The following is a 17,762-nucleotide window of genomic DNA, read 5'->3' as shown; positions in this document are numbered from 1 at the left end:
CTTCAGCAAAAACTGCTTAACAAAATTTCAGTACGTCTCAATTAGGTCCTGGAAAGGAAATTAACGGCAAAAAAATCACCGCCAGTGGCCTTTCGTGGACAAACAAGGCACATTTGTATCTGCATGGTGTAGTTTATGCGCACAATTGTCCAGTATGGGCTAGAGAAAACCTTCATGCATCTGGAAATTCCTTTTCATTCCCCAAAAGTAACAATATGGTGAGGTTTTTCTTCGTCGTTCATTATTAGACAGGTTTGGTTCGAGAAACTGGGGGCCCCCAGTTTCTCGAACCAAACCTGTTTTGCAGGGCACAGGAATGGCTAGTTACGCCATTCCTGCGCCCTGTGCAAGAGTTTGCATTTATGCCCCTTAATTAATTAGATTTGGGAAAATAAAACAAATACATGCATTTTGGGCTCTCCTTCCAAGTTGGCCCTGTGTGGGTGCATCTGTTGCACCTGCCTAGTTACGACACTGCCCGCAGGTCCCATTACATATTCCGTTACCGGCAACGATAAAAATCGCTGGCCGGTATAACCCTACAATGAAAGTAAAGCTTATTTAACATCAAATGAAATAAAGCCTATATTAAACAAAGCTAAAACTAAATAAATTGAAGAATATAGGCCTATAGTAAGCAAGCATGGTAAAAACTTGTCACCAATAGTGATAAAATTAAAGTTGAAATAACATTAGCAAATAGAAATTTGGTTGAAAAAAAATTAAAACTCCCGGTCTGTACTTTCTAAGGTAACTAAGAATCGCTACTATGCGACATTTACCACTATTTAACATTTGCCTAACACTACAGAAAACGATATCGGAAATTTTAAAAATATATATAACAAACAGGTAAATTTAATTAATGATCATAATGAAATAATAAATAATACAACAGAAATGTTTGTCGAAAACAGTTATATCCCGTTCTTTGTAATAACGACTACTTAGACAAATAGAAGAAGCACCTTACCGCTACACCTTTGGCATACCGTTACACAGTGATTGACACTTGGAAACTACATACAAACAACAGGTATATGAGGTTGTAGGTAACATTTATAAACAGGTATATGATATTGCAAAAGGAATTCTATAGTAATAAAACTTTTATGAATGATTTCAAAAACACGTTCACTTATATCAATAACAATCGTTTTAAAGTAATACTTTAAGACGATTATTATTGATATAATATACGAAAATATTTTCGCTGTATCGTATAAGTAATTCATATTCAATTGTACAAAACGGATACAAATTATTAAAGATGAAAAATAGAGTTCTTTTTGTGTTAGTTGATTTACAGTTAACTTGATTAAAGTGTCCAAATATTTTAATTCAAAAATATTTTTGCTGTTATTTCATTAATGTTTGAATTTGTAACTGTTTAACTAAAACCCATAAACGAAACTTCGTAAAACTGTAATATACGAGTATATAATATCTTAAATATTATTTATTGTTGCAGTCATTCAACATTTACTTGATATTTACAATTATTCAAAAAGTAAATTAAGCTTTAAGTTTTGCAGTAATTATTATTTTCATAAGTGAATAATACTAGTAATTTATTAGCTATTTTATAAAATTAATCAGTTCGTTTCTCTTTAAAATAGCAATGTTAATTTAAAACAAACTATCAAATTATTATTATTATTATTTCTAAATTTTCAAATCAGCCATAATTTAAATACAATCATCAGATTAGCGTCTCTACTACATTCCAATTTGGAATTATTTAAGTTAACGATTTTATATAAACATATATAAATTGTCAGAAACAACAAACGTGAAAAATATTTATTGTTTTCGAGATAACTAACTATAAGGATTCCATAATTTCTAAATTTCTGAACTCTTCCAATCACTAAAAAAGGGTTCTCTCTTTCTCATCACGGGAAAAACATATTGCAACTCACTTATTCTTTAAGTGTCGTATATTTTCTTTCAAAATGTAAGATATTACTTAAAAGGAATTGTAAGATTTTTCTGTAACCAATACTTCTTGATGTTCGAAAACTACTGATCGTAAAAATAAAGAAATACATTTTTCATGTTAATTAATTTTTTTTCTTTGTAAATTTTATCTTTACTATACGTAGTTTCATTCAAAAAAAAAAATCTATTCTTCTTATACGATAGTGAAATCACCATATCATTTGATTAATGAAAGGTAATCAAATCTTCCATGTATATCTTCTGTGTCAATGCTGTAATGTTGCATTACCCACGATAGCACCTTTCATACACAAATTGAAACGAAGAATTTTGTTTTTCCAAGTAATGTGTTTGTCAATTTAAGTTATATTAAATTGAAACTATCGTTGCATTCCAAATTTGAATAAACTGCATTTCAAACTTTAAATTATACTGTATACATACAGAATTATTATAACATTATTATTTAATATAACGCTAAAATTAGCAATATTTGCCGGATATAATCACTTATTTTCGTAACCAGTAAAAAGGGGTTTACAGAAGATCTGTGAATTAAAATTGTCTTCTGAGTGCTTCTTGAAATCTTGTGAATGTCGGATTAGAAGGACGAAATAAATTTGCTTATTCGTCTATAAATCCCTTTTTAGTGGTTACCAAAATATTATTATTATTATTATTATATAATTATCCGTAATTAGTAATTTCTTATCAGCACCATCTAAACAATTGAAATTAGCCATGTACATTTTAATTCAGAATATGTTTTGTTATTAATATCTATACTAGTAAGTATTTAAATATACCAATACCACAATAAAAGAAACAGTTATAAATATTCATTAATAAGTGAATAGGAATTTACAACATAAAACAGAGTAATTGAGGAATTAAAAATTTCATGCTAAATTATTTTCTTATGTAAGTATCATTTTCAATATGAACAATAATAACAAAGTAAGAGTTTAAATTTAAATCAATGAAATTGATTTAAATTTGAAATTTAAGATAATTTTCTATTGCTGACATTTAAAAATCAGTAATTATTTTAAAATATAAATAAATCTAAAGTTATGTAACAGATATTTGTTTTTAATATTAATTACAGCGCTTAATATAAAAAATAAGATTTTAAAATTATAGATGAGATTTAGATTCGTCGTTAATACTTCATTATTAATTAAAATTTTCTTATAATGTTTTTCTTCTCTTTCTTGTTTTTATTTTCATGATTATATTTTGATTAATATTACATGATTAATAGAGATATTATATTTTTTTAAATATATAACTTAGGAACTTACGCTTGATTCTTATTATCTAAATTTATTATAACAGTAACGAAATTATTGAATAATTTTCTAATATGTGATGAATAATTTTGATAATAATAATCGTAGAAGAGTTACTAATATACTATTAAATCAAATGAAAATAACAATAATACAATGTAATAATAATAATTGGGAATTCTAATTTAAAATGTATTTCAATTTTTAGTATATTTTACACCCAAAATTTCTAAACGTTCCAAACATAATACAGATTTACTTATATGGATATTACAGATAATTATTTCTATTTAAAACATTTTTTAAAATGCAGGGCAAATTTAACTTGAGTTATTGCTTACACAAATAGAGCTGAAATCTCTGGTATATTCTGTAGTGTTAGTACTTTATTGAAACAACACTATTTATAAAAGGGATAACTTTTATAAATATTAAAATAAAATCCTTTTAATATAAGACATTTATTTCTATTTAAATTCTGTTCAATTAATGAAAACTTTCATATAAAAACGTAACATTTACTCTATTTAATTTACTAAACTATTTTTTAATAATATAAATTCATATCAGAATTAATATAAACAGATATAAAAATGTAAGTGCCATGTTTATAACTGTATCAGATTATAATATACAGATTATATTTGTCAATCTGTATAATTTATATTAATTTAAATATATTTTGAATGCAGTGTGTACTAGTCAAAAAATCAATTCTTTTTCTTTGGTCAAATTAATTTCATTAAACGCATTCATGTTCGTATTCATTTGATATCAATCATATATTAAACTAATATTGCATAAGAGTAAATGATTATCATTCAAAAGCAGCTAATGTATGATTACAAATCACGCAAACTTCCAAATGATGCCATAATACTTGTACATTATACATTTATTATCTAATATTCATCGTAAATTATATTACGAATCTATATCCAGAAAACGATTAAGAATTAACCTTAACTAATTTAAAATCCAAGTCATTGTTTTAGAATGATTATATTTTCAAACTATCCTCTCAGCTTCATACAAGAAACATGTTAGATAGGTTTTAGAAATCAATTTCAGAAAATCCATTATACATTACCTGCGGCAGGATCTAGTCCTAAACTCGCGCGACGAGTTCACCATGTCTCAAGAATGGCCTGTTTACGGACAGTCGAAAGTCCAAAGGCAAAGCGCAATCATCATCTAACTTGAGGAACATTACAGTTTTACGTAATATCACGTGGACTATGTCCGTCGTCAAGAGACCAATGACATTCAATTCTGTTGTCAAGGGAACATGCAAGGAAAGAAATGGATGGTTAAATAGAAAAAGAAACCGAAAACGAGGATGGAACTTTCTACGATCACTTAAGACAATTATTAAAAAACCCATTACGTCCATAATAATAACGTAATTTACTATTAATTACATTTATCTGATCAATCGATTCAATTTAATTTTTCAAAGTATTTTCGAAATTTATAATAGTATTTGATTTTAATAAGTCAGATATTATATATTACTGGAACAGAAGAAGAAATAAAATCACGTTTACTGATATTATCGTGTACATTATAACAAATATATTAAATACATTATATTTTTCAAAAATTAGAAATTATGTTAAAAATTTCTGATATTTATGTAAAAATATTTTGACTGTTTATATTAACAGGAAAATTACAAATTACACACAAAAGAAATTATCCAGTTATGAAATAACCTACTTAATAAAAAAAAATAAAAAACAGTAATAGTTTCCTATAAAACGAGTTTTACTTTATCGATAAAAAATTATACACATTAAGATCGATCTTAATTTTTAATTCATTTATTAAAGTATAATTAATAGCAGTTTAATTCGCAGAGAGTGTATGGATAAATCAAAAGCCTAGTTACTATTTCGATAATTAAATAATCAAAGTAGAAATTTTGTTAATATTTAAATATATTTCGTTTATATTCTAATATACTTAATAAATGAATCTTCTAGCATAAATTTAACTTATAAAATTGACAAATCCTGTACAAAATGTAGTAAATATATGCGTATAAAATTGCATATTTATAATTAATTTAATATACGCGTATAATATAATTTTATATACGTGTACAGTACATATTTACTAGACACTACTATGTATAACCTAAAGTATGAGAGACAGGAGAGTTAAGATTACATAACTTCTTACAAAATATCAATATCGGTTGCTTAGTAACTAGTTTTAATAATTTGTATTCCAAACAAGCAAATTTTTTCTATGGCATCCATTAACTAATATCAAATATTTAATGACGATAAATACATCTGACTAATGAAGGTTATAAAACGCCATTAAAAATAATAATACTAATTTATCTAACAACAGTGTATCAAGATATTCGGATTATCCTAAACCGAAAGACATAATGATGATGATTAATCAATAAAATACAAGTTATTTTTTAAAATATTTTTACTGTAAATAAAATTACAGTTAAATGTAAAATATCCTTATTGATCGCGCACGAAAATATTTCTCTAAAGAGAACTAGAATATGTATCTGCTTTAAATACATTTCATAATGTGCTTAAACAATGTATACGCATGAATATATAACGCGATTCATTAGAAGTTAATGTTTAATAACTATTTTGTCATATTTATAAATATATTATGTAAATTTAACTTATTTTAATTATAAAACTTTCCTGTACACAATCTGTATACAAAGACTATAAATACCACTTAAATTCAATAAATGTCATTTTCTCTTGAAGAAGAAAAAAAAACAGGGAAAGAGACAAACAGATGAAAAAGTTTAATTTAAATTTTCATTTCATTAAAACTCAAATATATGAAACATTTATTCAACAAGAATAAACTCATCTCAATTTAATTCATCAATCTATTTTGGAAGAATGATGACAGTAAAAGCCAATGTGTAGTTCGTTTCAAAACTGTTTCCGCTCACTGATCTTTATTCGATACTATTACTAATGATATAAGGCAATTACCATTTATCGTTAGTTCTTATTAACTTTCTCGAGAACATGAAATGTATGTATCACAGTTTATAATTATTTCGAAGTGGTTTGCTGCTACAGTAACAACTTTTTGAAATGAGAGCTGTAAACTCTCACTATCGTCACTTCGTACTATCACAAAATTTATATTTTCTTTGATGAATCAAAAATATTAAGCTTAAATATTTTAAATAAATTAACATTAGCAATGTTACTACTACACAATTTTAAAAGATAGCAGATTTAGATAAAACTATTTTTGAAGGAGACAAAGTCAGTGATGAGCAATTTTTCCTAGATGCATGTGAAATTCGTAGGCTTCTGGCAAGCCACATGCATTTTTTTTCCTTACAGAATTGTAAGCTTTAAGCATGCTAAATACCAACATATTTGATAATCTCCAGCTGCTGGAGGTTATCAAATATGTTTACTAGCAAGTGTACTGGAGTCCAGAACACTAGCTACTAAAATAATACTATATGCTAACTAGTAATTTGTAGTTTATTATCTTTTCATTAGTAAAGTTTAGTTTGAATATTCTTGTTCTTCGTCACGAATATAGTTTAATTAGGTTTGCATAATGGCACGAAGGAAAATACAATTACATTGACAAAGCCCTGGAGGCCACGGATTGCTCCTGACTGATTGAAGTAATTGAAATAGTTTTTAATTAAATAAAAATTAAGAAAACAGTGAAGAAATATTTCAATATTTTCGTTTCCTCAAATATATAAGAGTGAATCAAGAAAATACTGTATTAAATAAATTCTTTTGTAAACTATTTAAGCTTTGTCTAGAAAAAAAGTCAACTATCCATTTTTAGTTTGAAGACTTTTTGAAACGATCCAGATATAAATTTACTAAAAAATAGTTTATATATATATATACATACACGTGGTACGATCCAAAAGTTTGGAGACTGCAGTAATCTATGACAACAAAAGCATATATTTGAAGTTACAGCGTATGAAATGGAATCTACCAAACCATTTCTACGTGTTCAGGTTAATTTCACCCATGTCATGTGATTAAACCGCGAGTGCTGCTGTTTTTTTCTGGCGATAGTTACCTTTGTTCTGCGACGTAATAAAAGTGGAGTTTCAAGAACAACCTCCAACATTTAGACTTCGCCATGGTAGAATCACCGTACACCTTTCTTAGCAATTTTAAAGTCTGTCAGCGTTTAGGTAAAACACCTACGGAGACTTTAAAATTGCTAAGAAAGGTGTACGATGATTCTACCATGGCGAAGTCGAAATGTTGGAGGTTGTTCTTGAAACTCCACTTTTATTACGTCGCAGAACAAAGGTAACTATCGCCAGAAAAAAACAGCAGCACTCGCGGTTTAATCACATGACATGGGTGAAATTAACCTGAACACGTAGAAATGGTTTGGTAGATTCCATTTCATACGCTGTAACTTCAAATATATGCTTTTGTTGTCATAGATTACTGCAGTCCCCGAACTTTTGGATCATACCACGTATATAGGCCTACATAAAATCATTATAGTCAAAACATACAATTTTTAAATATATATAAAACATAAATCCTAATCAATATTAAGTGAATTTCTATGTAAGAATTATTGTTTTGATTACAAAATATTTTTTAGCGTCATGTTTCAAAATAAAATCGGTTTATAAGCTTGATATACCGTAGAATCCACTTGTTATAATCACTTCGGAATTCCTATAATGATAGCAATAATTGATCATCATTACAGGCGTAATTAAATAAAGCTACAATTAGTCAAAACTGTTTTTTATTGACTGACAGTAAGAATGTTAAAACAATTAGAGTAAAATCCAACGAGTTACGTAAGTTTCTGGACAAGAATTAAGATTGTGTGTGGCGCCCATCTCTAATAAGTTTTAAATTTCACAACAAGATATAATAATTAATAATATAAAAATTTAAAATGGCAGAAAGCTTCATTTTTAAGGTAGAGACGAGTTTTATAAAAACTTATAAATGCTAATAACGAATAAAATCTTTATTAAGTGCGACCCTATAAAAATATGAAGCACGACCCACTTTATCTCCTCATCCCTTGACCTATAACAACTAAAATTTAACAGTATCAATCCTCCCAATAAACAAACCTCCCTGAAAATTTTCAGAAATTTTCGGCCAAAGGCACAGGAGTTATTAAGCTTCAAAGCGGGCGAACATTTTGTCTCACAGACACACAGACATGTTACATACAGAAAACACCCCCAACTTTTCTTTGTGTTTCTCAATGTTCCAAGATCCAAAGTCCAAAAATGTAAGAATCTTGGGAAATCATTTTTTGACTGGTCCCTCTTTTCCCGTTATATATATATATATATATAACAGAGGGAAAGTATGGCGATCGGTGAAAGTAATAATTTGTAAGACCTCACGAAAGTATATAATTTGAAAGATTTATTAATTGTAATAATTATAACAGCATTAATTATTATAGTGATGATATTATTATTATCTTATATACTTTGGGATGTGCTAATTCTGATAATATTAAACGACTAATAATAATATCCGTGATTACAGTAGGCTGGGTCTATTGTATTTAAATTCAATCTATAAATTATAAAAAAAAAAAACTTTTGGTATTTTTTCCTCATTAAAATCTGAAACATAATTCTACGAATACCAATAAATTAACGTCAAATACTATAGTAGAGATAACAGAGACGTATCACACTGCTACTGGTAACATCAAAATGGTACTTCAATCATCAGAATGCAACTTTATTCTGATGATAGGAGTACCATTTTGATGTTACCAGTAGCAGTGTGATACGTCTCTGTTATCTCTACTATAATATTTCAGATGTTAGTTTCAACAATTTTCGAGACAAGAAGCACTTTTATAACCAAAAACTGTCGTATTTTACAGTTCATAAGACATTACTTTTATCCATTAAAAAAAAGTTCAAAATTCCCTTGCTTCTCACATATGAAGTTGCGATCGCCCATGGGCTAATGCTTAATTTAACTATCGAAAAAAATAAAACTGTTAAGTATAATTTTGAAAATAATATCACGAATTGCTTGGAGATATAATTTAATATTAAACCACAGTAGAGATAATTTAAAATTTTTACTAATGAAGTAAGAAATAAAAAAAATTAACTATTCGGAATGCCAGAATTCATTAAATTGTATTTTTTTTTAATTTGAACGAAAATTCTAATTAATTTTAAATCCTGTTTCAGAAGTCTGAAGATGCTGAAATTTCAGAAAGAATTTTGAAGAACATGCAACACAGTAGATGACAATACAGTATTTACAAAAATAAAAAAAGAGAATAATCATAGGAATGAGAAGACAAGAGAAGCAATAATATCTAATATGGATACAAAAAAAAAAATAGTGAAAACACAATAATAAGTAAAGATGAGAAATTACTATATACCCGTATCAATAATAATAAAGACAGTATTTGATATGAACAGAACAAGAAAGATAATGCTTGGACAATAGAAAGATCGTATGACAAATGAAAATGAAAAGATTCTAAAAAAAGTGTTTTCTGTGTTCCAATGAGAAGTAATAGTGAAAAAGTTGAAAAAAGAATTAAAGAATATGCGATAAACATTAAGATAGCAAAAATTTTTACGGCTTAAATGATACAGATTGACAAGACTAAATGAAATAAGATAGTGCTAAAATATATTTGAAAGAAAAAATACAATGAATTTTTTTGTTCATTGTGATGGTGAAATGACGATAAAGAATGAGATTATGGAAAGAAATTTGAGTTAAAATTATCTGTGCTTCCTGATATCCTGCTTCCTTGCATCATTAGTAAAAGTATGGAATAAAATAGAATATAAACTTTCTAAAATGAACTTTTATTGAGAGTACTAAGTAACTATACAAGCATATCTGTATTGATGTTAAAATTCTTGGACAAATCACACACTAGAAATACACACACAAGTGTCAATTAAACGAACGAAAATAAGTGATTTGTCTAAAAATTTTAACAACAACGCAAATATGCTTGTATAGTTACTTAGCAGATTGTAAACAGAAAGCTTATAACAAACTTTTATTGACTTTATTTTCGTCATTTATATGTAAATTCATTATTAATAAATAAACAAGATTAATTATTTAGGTAAATATCATAACTTTTTATGATACTTATATTATTCTATTATTCTTCATTCAACTAATTCATATATTCGAATTTTAATGAAATAAAAATTTCAATTGATAATTTTAAATCTCCACATCTTTCCCTAATTTTAAATTTAAATGCTTTTAGACTCAGTAAATTCAACTATACATTTTTGATGAAATGAAAATGAAGATAAATCATCAAAAGTTTTTGCTTACTTGTATTTTTAAAAAAAAAAAAAAAAAAAAAAGGAGATTGCGGAACAAAAATACTTTGCAATAATTACGTCAAAAAATGAAATCTGATAAAGACAGATTCTGATTCTAAACCGTAGAATGATTCAATCATTCTATTATAAATTTGGCAGAATGTAAAGATGCTCCATCATGTTAATAAGCAAACTAGCACAATGAATCATCTTCTAAATAAATATTCAACAGTCTATTTTACCGTCTAAAGACGGATAAACTTTTACATTAAATTATGCATATTAAATAAACGAATCATCGATGTTACTTGTATATATGTTATATAATTATAATGTAATGTTATATAATTACGAAAATTATATACCGAAGTCATCACAAGAAGTTTTTTCAAAAGCTTTTTAAAACTGCGATACAAAAATTCTCTGATCATCTTAATAATACAGAATTATTCCAATCGCCTTGACTGTAAAATAAAAAATAAGAAAAAACGCTCATATTTGAATAGTAGTGTTAACTGCAGTTTGCGCCCAAGCTGCGGTTTATTTTGGACACACTTAAAATGTAAAGGCCGCGTTTTTAGCGAGAGTGTAGCGAAAATGACGTCACGAGCATCATAGAGTGCGTTTACTTCTGCTCGAACTAATTTTACTGTCAGCACGCTCAAGCCTGTATACATTCGTCCGAGCGCCACGCTCATTGGTGTTTACTTTAGAGCTTTGTGACGTCATGTTTAGCGAAATTGGTAAGCTCGGAGTGCTAGCTAGTTCGTTGTCGAGCTTTGCGATAATTCAATATGGGGCTGCTCCCATGAAAAAATTACTTTCTGTACAAAGTAATGAAAATGGAATTAGTTTTGGAAAAATAAACGGCAGAAAGTATTTTTATTGGTAAATTTCAATTATTGTTGTGTAAAATGTTTACAGTGGTCTTTTTTCATTGTAAGGTTCAATAGCTTTTCAATAGACTTTTTACATAAACAGAGAGTTAATGTGAAAAAAAATTAAGTTAGATTCATTGTTTATGATTAAAAGTGAAGTTTACATTACACGCGTTTGGAATCTTCAGAAGTGTTATGTTCAGAGCATTAAATAAATCGTAAAGAAATGAACAGCATTAATAATAATCCAAAAATACATAAGTTTGTATACTTGAATGAATTTTCACTTACATATGGAAAATGACTTCAAGAAATTGTATCATTTTGAATACCATTTTCTCATTACAAACTAAATTTATATGATGACACAGTAATACTTATTTCTATTGAAATAAGCTGCTGCTTCTTCAGTTGATGCCTTAACAGCCATATGTTTTTCATCAATAGAGCTTCTAATTCCAAGAAAACCAGATTGGGTATAAAAAATTCCATTATTCTTACATCATCCTGCTCTGTGATGGCCAAGAGATTATTTTTTCATTTTCATTTAACACTAACTTGTAGGAGAGAATTTAAAATATTCCACGCAGTCCGTCTAAACATATTAAAACGATCGCCAATACCCCTTAGAGAAAAGAAAGAGAGAAAAAATGCTTTGTATTTAATATCAATTATTTTTTAATTTTGAACTCGGTTTAGTTACACTATAAAAGAACAACGTCACATCCATTCACTGGGTAAAACAATTACATTAAATATGTATTACATATATGTATAATCTGCTATTCTCGTATATACTGCATCTAATTTCATATATTACTTCGTATAAACAAACCTGAATAATTCTTGATTTGCCAATGTTCACAGACAGCATAAAAGCTGTTTTTGAGGGGAGACAGGTCGTCTTCCAGTAGCAGTAATGCTTTTGTGTCTAAAACTGGACTTATTTAAGCAGACTTTCAAAACATTCTCTTGTAAGTCTAAGGTTGTTTAAAATCGGTTGGCTTATAAAAAAAGTGGAGTCTCTTCAAAAAAAGTTTCTATCTTTTTTATTTGACCTTACTTTTCGTTTTTCTTATTTCATTTTTTCTACAGTTATATCCACAATAAGATCATCTTCGTCCGATTCGAAATCAAGTAGTTCTATCTGTAACGTAACATTTAAAATAGCAGCTTTGACATTATTATTTGCAGAAAACCGCCATATTTCTTCTTATCGTTCGCGTTTACTTTCTAACTGGACATGTAAGCACGAATGCATGTGCTAATGACGTCACTTTCGGTGTTCAGAAGTACAATTACCTCAGAAATAAACGCTCTGTCTAATCATATTCAAACCTAAGACTACAGAACGTTACTAGGAATGAGGAATGAGGAGAATTATTTAACATATCTTTTAGCTGCAGTATTAATTTTCTACAGAAATTGTTCCTGTCACTGATACAGAGAGAGATCGTTATCTAACTTAATTGCATGTCATATTTTTGATGCCATGCAATTACTGCCAGATAACATTCATCAACAGTAGTTGCGAGATGGAGACTGTACTGAGGCCGTGTTCTGGTCACAGTCTCTCTCACAAGCCGGTAGCTGATTGGCTAATCATTTGTATTAGCCAATCAGCGACAGGCTAGTGAGAGACCAGAGACCAGAGACGGTGACCAGAATACGGCCCCTGGTCTCGTTTTCAGTCTGAAATAGTTTCACACCTTCTGAAGACCAGAAGAATATTTAGACCTTAACTTACGATTATCCTGCTTCCAAATTTTCAATAATTCTTCCGCTCGATAATCTATCCATATACTTCATACATATCATTATATAAAAACTCGAAAAAGTAATTAACGCAAGATTCATCAAAGCTTATAATAAATAATTAGTATGAAACATGTAACAATAATATTTTTACAAATTATCAAAATTTACATATAACTATAATTAATAACTGACTGTACTAATACAAACTATTAATACGAAATTACTAATAATTAATACTTTGTAATTAAGATAGATGAAATCTAATTTCATAGAACGATTTAAAATAATATCTCAGAAAACCGTTTCTATTTTTCTGAGATTTTAAAATATAGTAATGTAAATAAGCAAATAAATCATTATTTAATTATCACAATAAATAATATTAAAAATTAATACCAAAAATCTTCCCATTTCAACTTTAAAAAAAATTATCTTTAAATATTCTTTTTAATCAATTTACCTAATATTTTTAAACGTATAATGTTATATAAACCTTCATAAACCGTAACTATTATCATGTACGATTAAGTGTATCACATTAAACATTTTTTGACAAAATTTGATAAAAATTTTCATCAGTCTACATATGATTTTTCAAGTATTTTCAAGATTTTGATAGAATTTTATATTTACACTCAGAATTTAATGTCATTATTTATAATTTTGAAGATAAATAACAATAAAATGAAAACAATGAACTTAAAGAACAGAAATTTGTTTCAAAACTGTAAAAAAAAAAAAAAAAATCACAATCCTCGTAACAACATTCTTTTATTTACACAATTTCAATCAGAAAATTTTAATCATTTAATAAAATATTTTATTAAATGATTAACAAGAATTTATAATTTTTTAAATAAAAATTTATAATAAATGTTTGTTAAAAATAATCCAATGAATCAATGTTGCATTTCCTGTTATACAGCATCATATAAGAAATATTATTATAATTAATCAATATTATAGATTAAGCTAACAATAAGACAATATTTGCCAAATAGCATATTTAAGCCTCTAAATCAGTGGTTCTCAACCGGGGTCCATGAAACATCATTACTGGGGGTCCACAGGAAAAAAATACCGAATTGGAGGTTCATGGTGATATTTTAGTGGTCTACGAGTATAGGGTAATTCTACTTCTGAACAATTGTTTTACTGAGAATTAAATTTCTATAGTGTATATAGGCCTATATTGTCAATTTCTTTATTACTCATTTCTCGTATAAGGGTTAAAATATAAATTATTTAAAATATTGAATACGTATACAACATATAATTCTCATTGACAAAGGTCAAAGAGAAATTGTTAGGAAAATCTTATACCATCAGCATCATATCACTTGACATTGACATTTTGCCAACGTTTTCCTTTCTTTTTTTATTAGTGAAAAATACAAGGATTTTTTCTGTGCAATGTCTATGAGAGTCCACAAAAAAATTAAGAGGATAAGGGGTCCATGGGTAAAAAAAAAGTTGAGAACCACTGCTCTAAATTCTAGTAAAATTGTAGTGATTAGAAATAATTATTCTATTCAAAAATAAATGATACAAATAATATAAAAAATATAAATTCAAATTTTGAAAATGGTAATAAAGAAAAATAACTGAAACATTTGAAATATTTTTCATGCATATTTATGCAGCAGGTGGAATCAACAAAATCAAACTGATGAATTTGCAGAAGATAAAGAATTTGCTGTTAAAACTTACATTGCTATTTTAAAACATCCAGCAACGAGTTGCTTAACTTTCTCGGCAACATTTTAAACTGTGTATGGCGCCATCTGTTATGACATTTTATTTTAAAAACTTTTTATATATTATTAATTATTATAAAATAGGAAAAAGCTTAATTTTGAGGGTAGTAATGAATTTTATTTAAAAAATTGCATCAATAAATGCTAACAACGAGGAAAATCTTCATTAGGTCCAACCCCATTTGAGATATGACACACGGCTCCCTATCTGAGCATCTCCTGGACTTTTAATCACCAAAATTAAATAGCATCAATCCCCTAATATACAAGCCTCCCCGAAAAAATTTCAGAAATCTTCGACAAAAGCCACGGGAATTATTAAGCTTCAAAGTGGGTAAACAAAATTTTTTATCTTATGTTTTGGAATGATTGATGTTTACTTAGCACACATTTGTGAGTAAGAAACGAATACAATGTGGGAGCAAAAACCACTAACAGAAAATTTTGGCAGAGGCCATCTAATCCAAATAGGCACGGGTGAGATGGCAGTATCCATTGATATCAATTAAAAAAGAAATAAATTAGGGTTGAACCTGGTCCTAAGGAACACTTAACTCTGTTTACAAGATTTATCCATCTTTAGTGTGTTTTCCTTGGAATATTATGATCGCACGCTGCTTTCCTTGCGGAAAGTGGATTGTCTCTAGGAGTGATGGCATCGATTATGACATTTAAAACTTTCTCATTCCAACTGCCCCGGGAAATACCCGGCTTCCGGAAGTATTTGTTTGGCATCCGAAATGAGTGAATGTTGTAAATAGTTATTGCTCGTTTCCGTGTTAATTTACTAAATGAATGTGGACAACTCCCCGTATTACACGTAGACCGTCTCTCTCAATTTGTATAGAGAGACATTTATCGGCCTGTATCAACATGTCGCGGCTTGCGCTTGATTCAAAGTCACAGCCAAAAAGTTATATGAGACTGTTTACATCGATTTTTGTTTCATTATACTTAGTACCTGAATGCTTTTGTATGCGCCAGGTGAAATATTTACTACATACAAGACAAAATATTATCTTATTGTGACATCGTCACAATGCCGGGCTGCAATTTGTAATCATATTTTTAAATTTATTTAATTTAAAATATATGTGCTCTACCTTCATACTAGTAGTGTCTTTCCCCTGTACATCATACTTTTCCTTTAGCAATAGAGTCGTGCCGGTAATCTAACTCCTTTCAAGGAAAATTTTTGAATTGAAATAACGTGATTTCCCGTTTGCATTGGAAGTTCTCATATAGTTAATCAGGGCCTCCTAATCTTAAGCTTTCATATATAGTCTCGGCTTTCATCTATCTAACTCCATTCTTGAGATTAAGAAAAGACAGAGACAGACAGACATACAAACAGACGACAGTGGGAATTTATAGGTCTATAATTTTTTTCAAATTGCAGCCCAATAAATAAACATAATTCACAGTCGCATATAATTACTGGTTGGCAATAATAAAAAAGTTGAAAAACACTGCTATACATATATTTTACACATTGTACAACTTAATGCTAACTATATATTGTAAATTGCAAAATACAATTTGAATTTTTATTTAATAGTAGTACTAGTCAATCTTCACTCTTCAGTTTTAACGAAACTACAAATCAGAGAATAGAAGGATTGTTTTAACTTTAAGAGCAATGTGTGACATTTATATACTGCAAAGCATTTTCCTACGATAAAGGAATATTCCTAACTATACAAATTCCGAGAGTTCGTAGAGAAATGCTCAAACTCGACAGGATTCAGCGTCGACTCACTTTGTTTTCTAAGGTTCAAATTTCCTAATTTCGACTTGTCTGTACTGTACATAAATTTGGCAAAGTGCATTGAATCTCACCAAAATATTAACAATATTTTATTAACAATTCGTTCTTCAAAAATTGTGAAGCACTCTTTATTAGTATCATCATCATCATCATAGTTTCGTAGTGTGTATTTCTTCAATTTGCACTTTTTCTCGGCTTTGTGTAATAAGAAAGGAAATCAATTTTTATAGCTTTCACTAGAAATACATTTTATATGATAACTATTTTAATTCTTCTGGCGCAGGGACAGATCTAGGTTTTTCGAGGCCTAAGTCCAATGGTACCCCATTTTTACCATTTTAACCAAACCTAACCTATTACCTATTTTTTACTATACGATAAATGTTCATTGTTAATGAAAAAGTATTAAAAATTTATGATGATAATTCAATTTGTGGGCCCTTGACAATTGGAGGCCCAGGGCTTAAACCTTATTAGTCACTATTTAGCTCCGCCCGTTCTGGCGTATTTCTCAGTTGAAATTATATTTTGTGATTCTCCCGGATTTACATCATTTCATGTCCAAAAGCATTAAAAATAATGAAACAATACGTAAACTTCTAAACCTTTATGTATTATTATAAACTTATACTATTGGATATCATAATTGTGGTTATGATCATTGACTTGAATCGTAAATATACTCAAAATTAATCTTAGAGAAAAAAAAAATAACAAGAAGCCAGTAACTTAATTATAACTAAATCAGCTTGTTGTTGTTAACGTTTACTTTGTTAAATAACAAAACACTTCAAAAAATGATCAGGTCGTCGACCTATCAGTCTTTTAAAAATATTTTCCAACCGCCAGATATATTTTGGTAAAAAGTTTCTTTGAAAACTTATAAAAATAAAACGTATGAAAGTATTTCCTTTCAAAAATTGTTCCAAAACATCTTACTAAATTATTATAAATCCAATTTTCATCAAATTCCTAGTTTTGTCGTACTATATATCAAAATTGATGTCTTATTTCATCTTAACTAAATAAAAAATATAATAGACCTAT

General features: G+C 28.1%; 1 protein-coding gene across 2 annotated transcripts in view; it reads right to left on the bottom strand.

The window, feature by feature from the left end:
* The window catches only part of LOC136976643 (basic helix-loop-helix ARNT-like protein 2), a 132,939-nt gene that overhangs the window by 74,226 nt on the left and 40,951 nt on the right, over window positions 1-17,762 (bottom strand). The window contains exon 1 of one of the 2 annotated variants that reach the window (XM_067271989.1): window positions 4,324-4,609. The exons of the other annotated variant lie outside the window; for it this stretch is intronic. Coding sequence (XP_067128090.1) covers window positions 4,324-4,367 — 44 coding nt within the window. The 5' untranslated portion in view covers window positions 4,368-4,609. Of the gene's footprint in view, window positions 1-4,323; window positions 4,610-17,762 lie in introns of those variants that run through there. 2 annotated transcript variants of the gene reach the window in all.

The sequence above is a fragment of the Centruroides vittatus genome, unplaced genomic scaffold (assembly GCF_030686945.1).
Source record: "Centruroides vittatus isolate TY-2023 unplaced genomic scaffold, ASM3068694v2 contig_417, whole genome shotgun sequence".
Classification (NCBI taxonomy): domain Eukaryota; kingdom Metazoa; phylum Arthropoda; class Arachnida; order Scorpiones; family Buthidae; genus Centruroides; species Centruroides vittatus.
The sequence above is the reverse complement of the archived record's forward strand: the minus strand, read 5'-3'. Positions and strand labels throughout refer to the sequence as shown.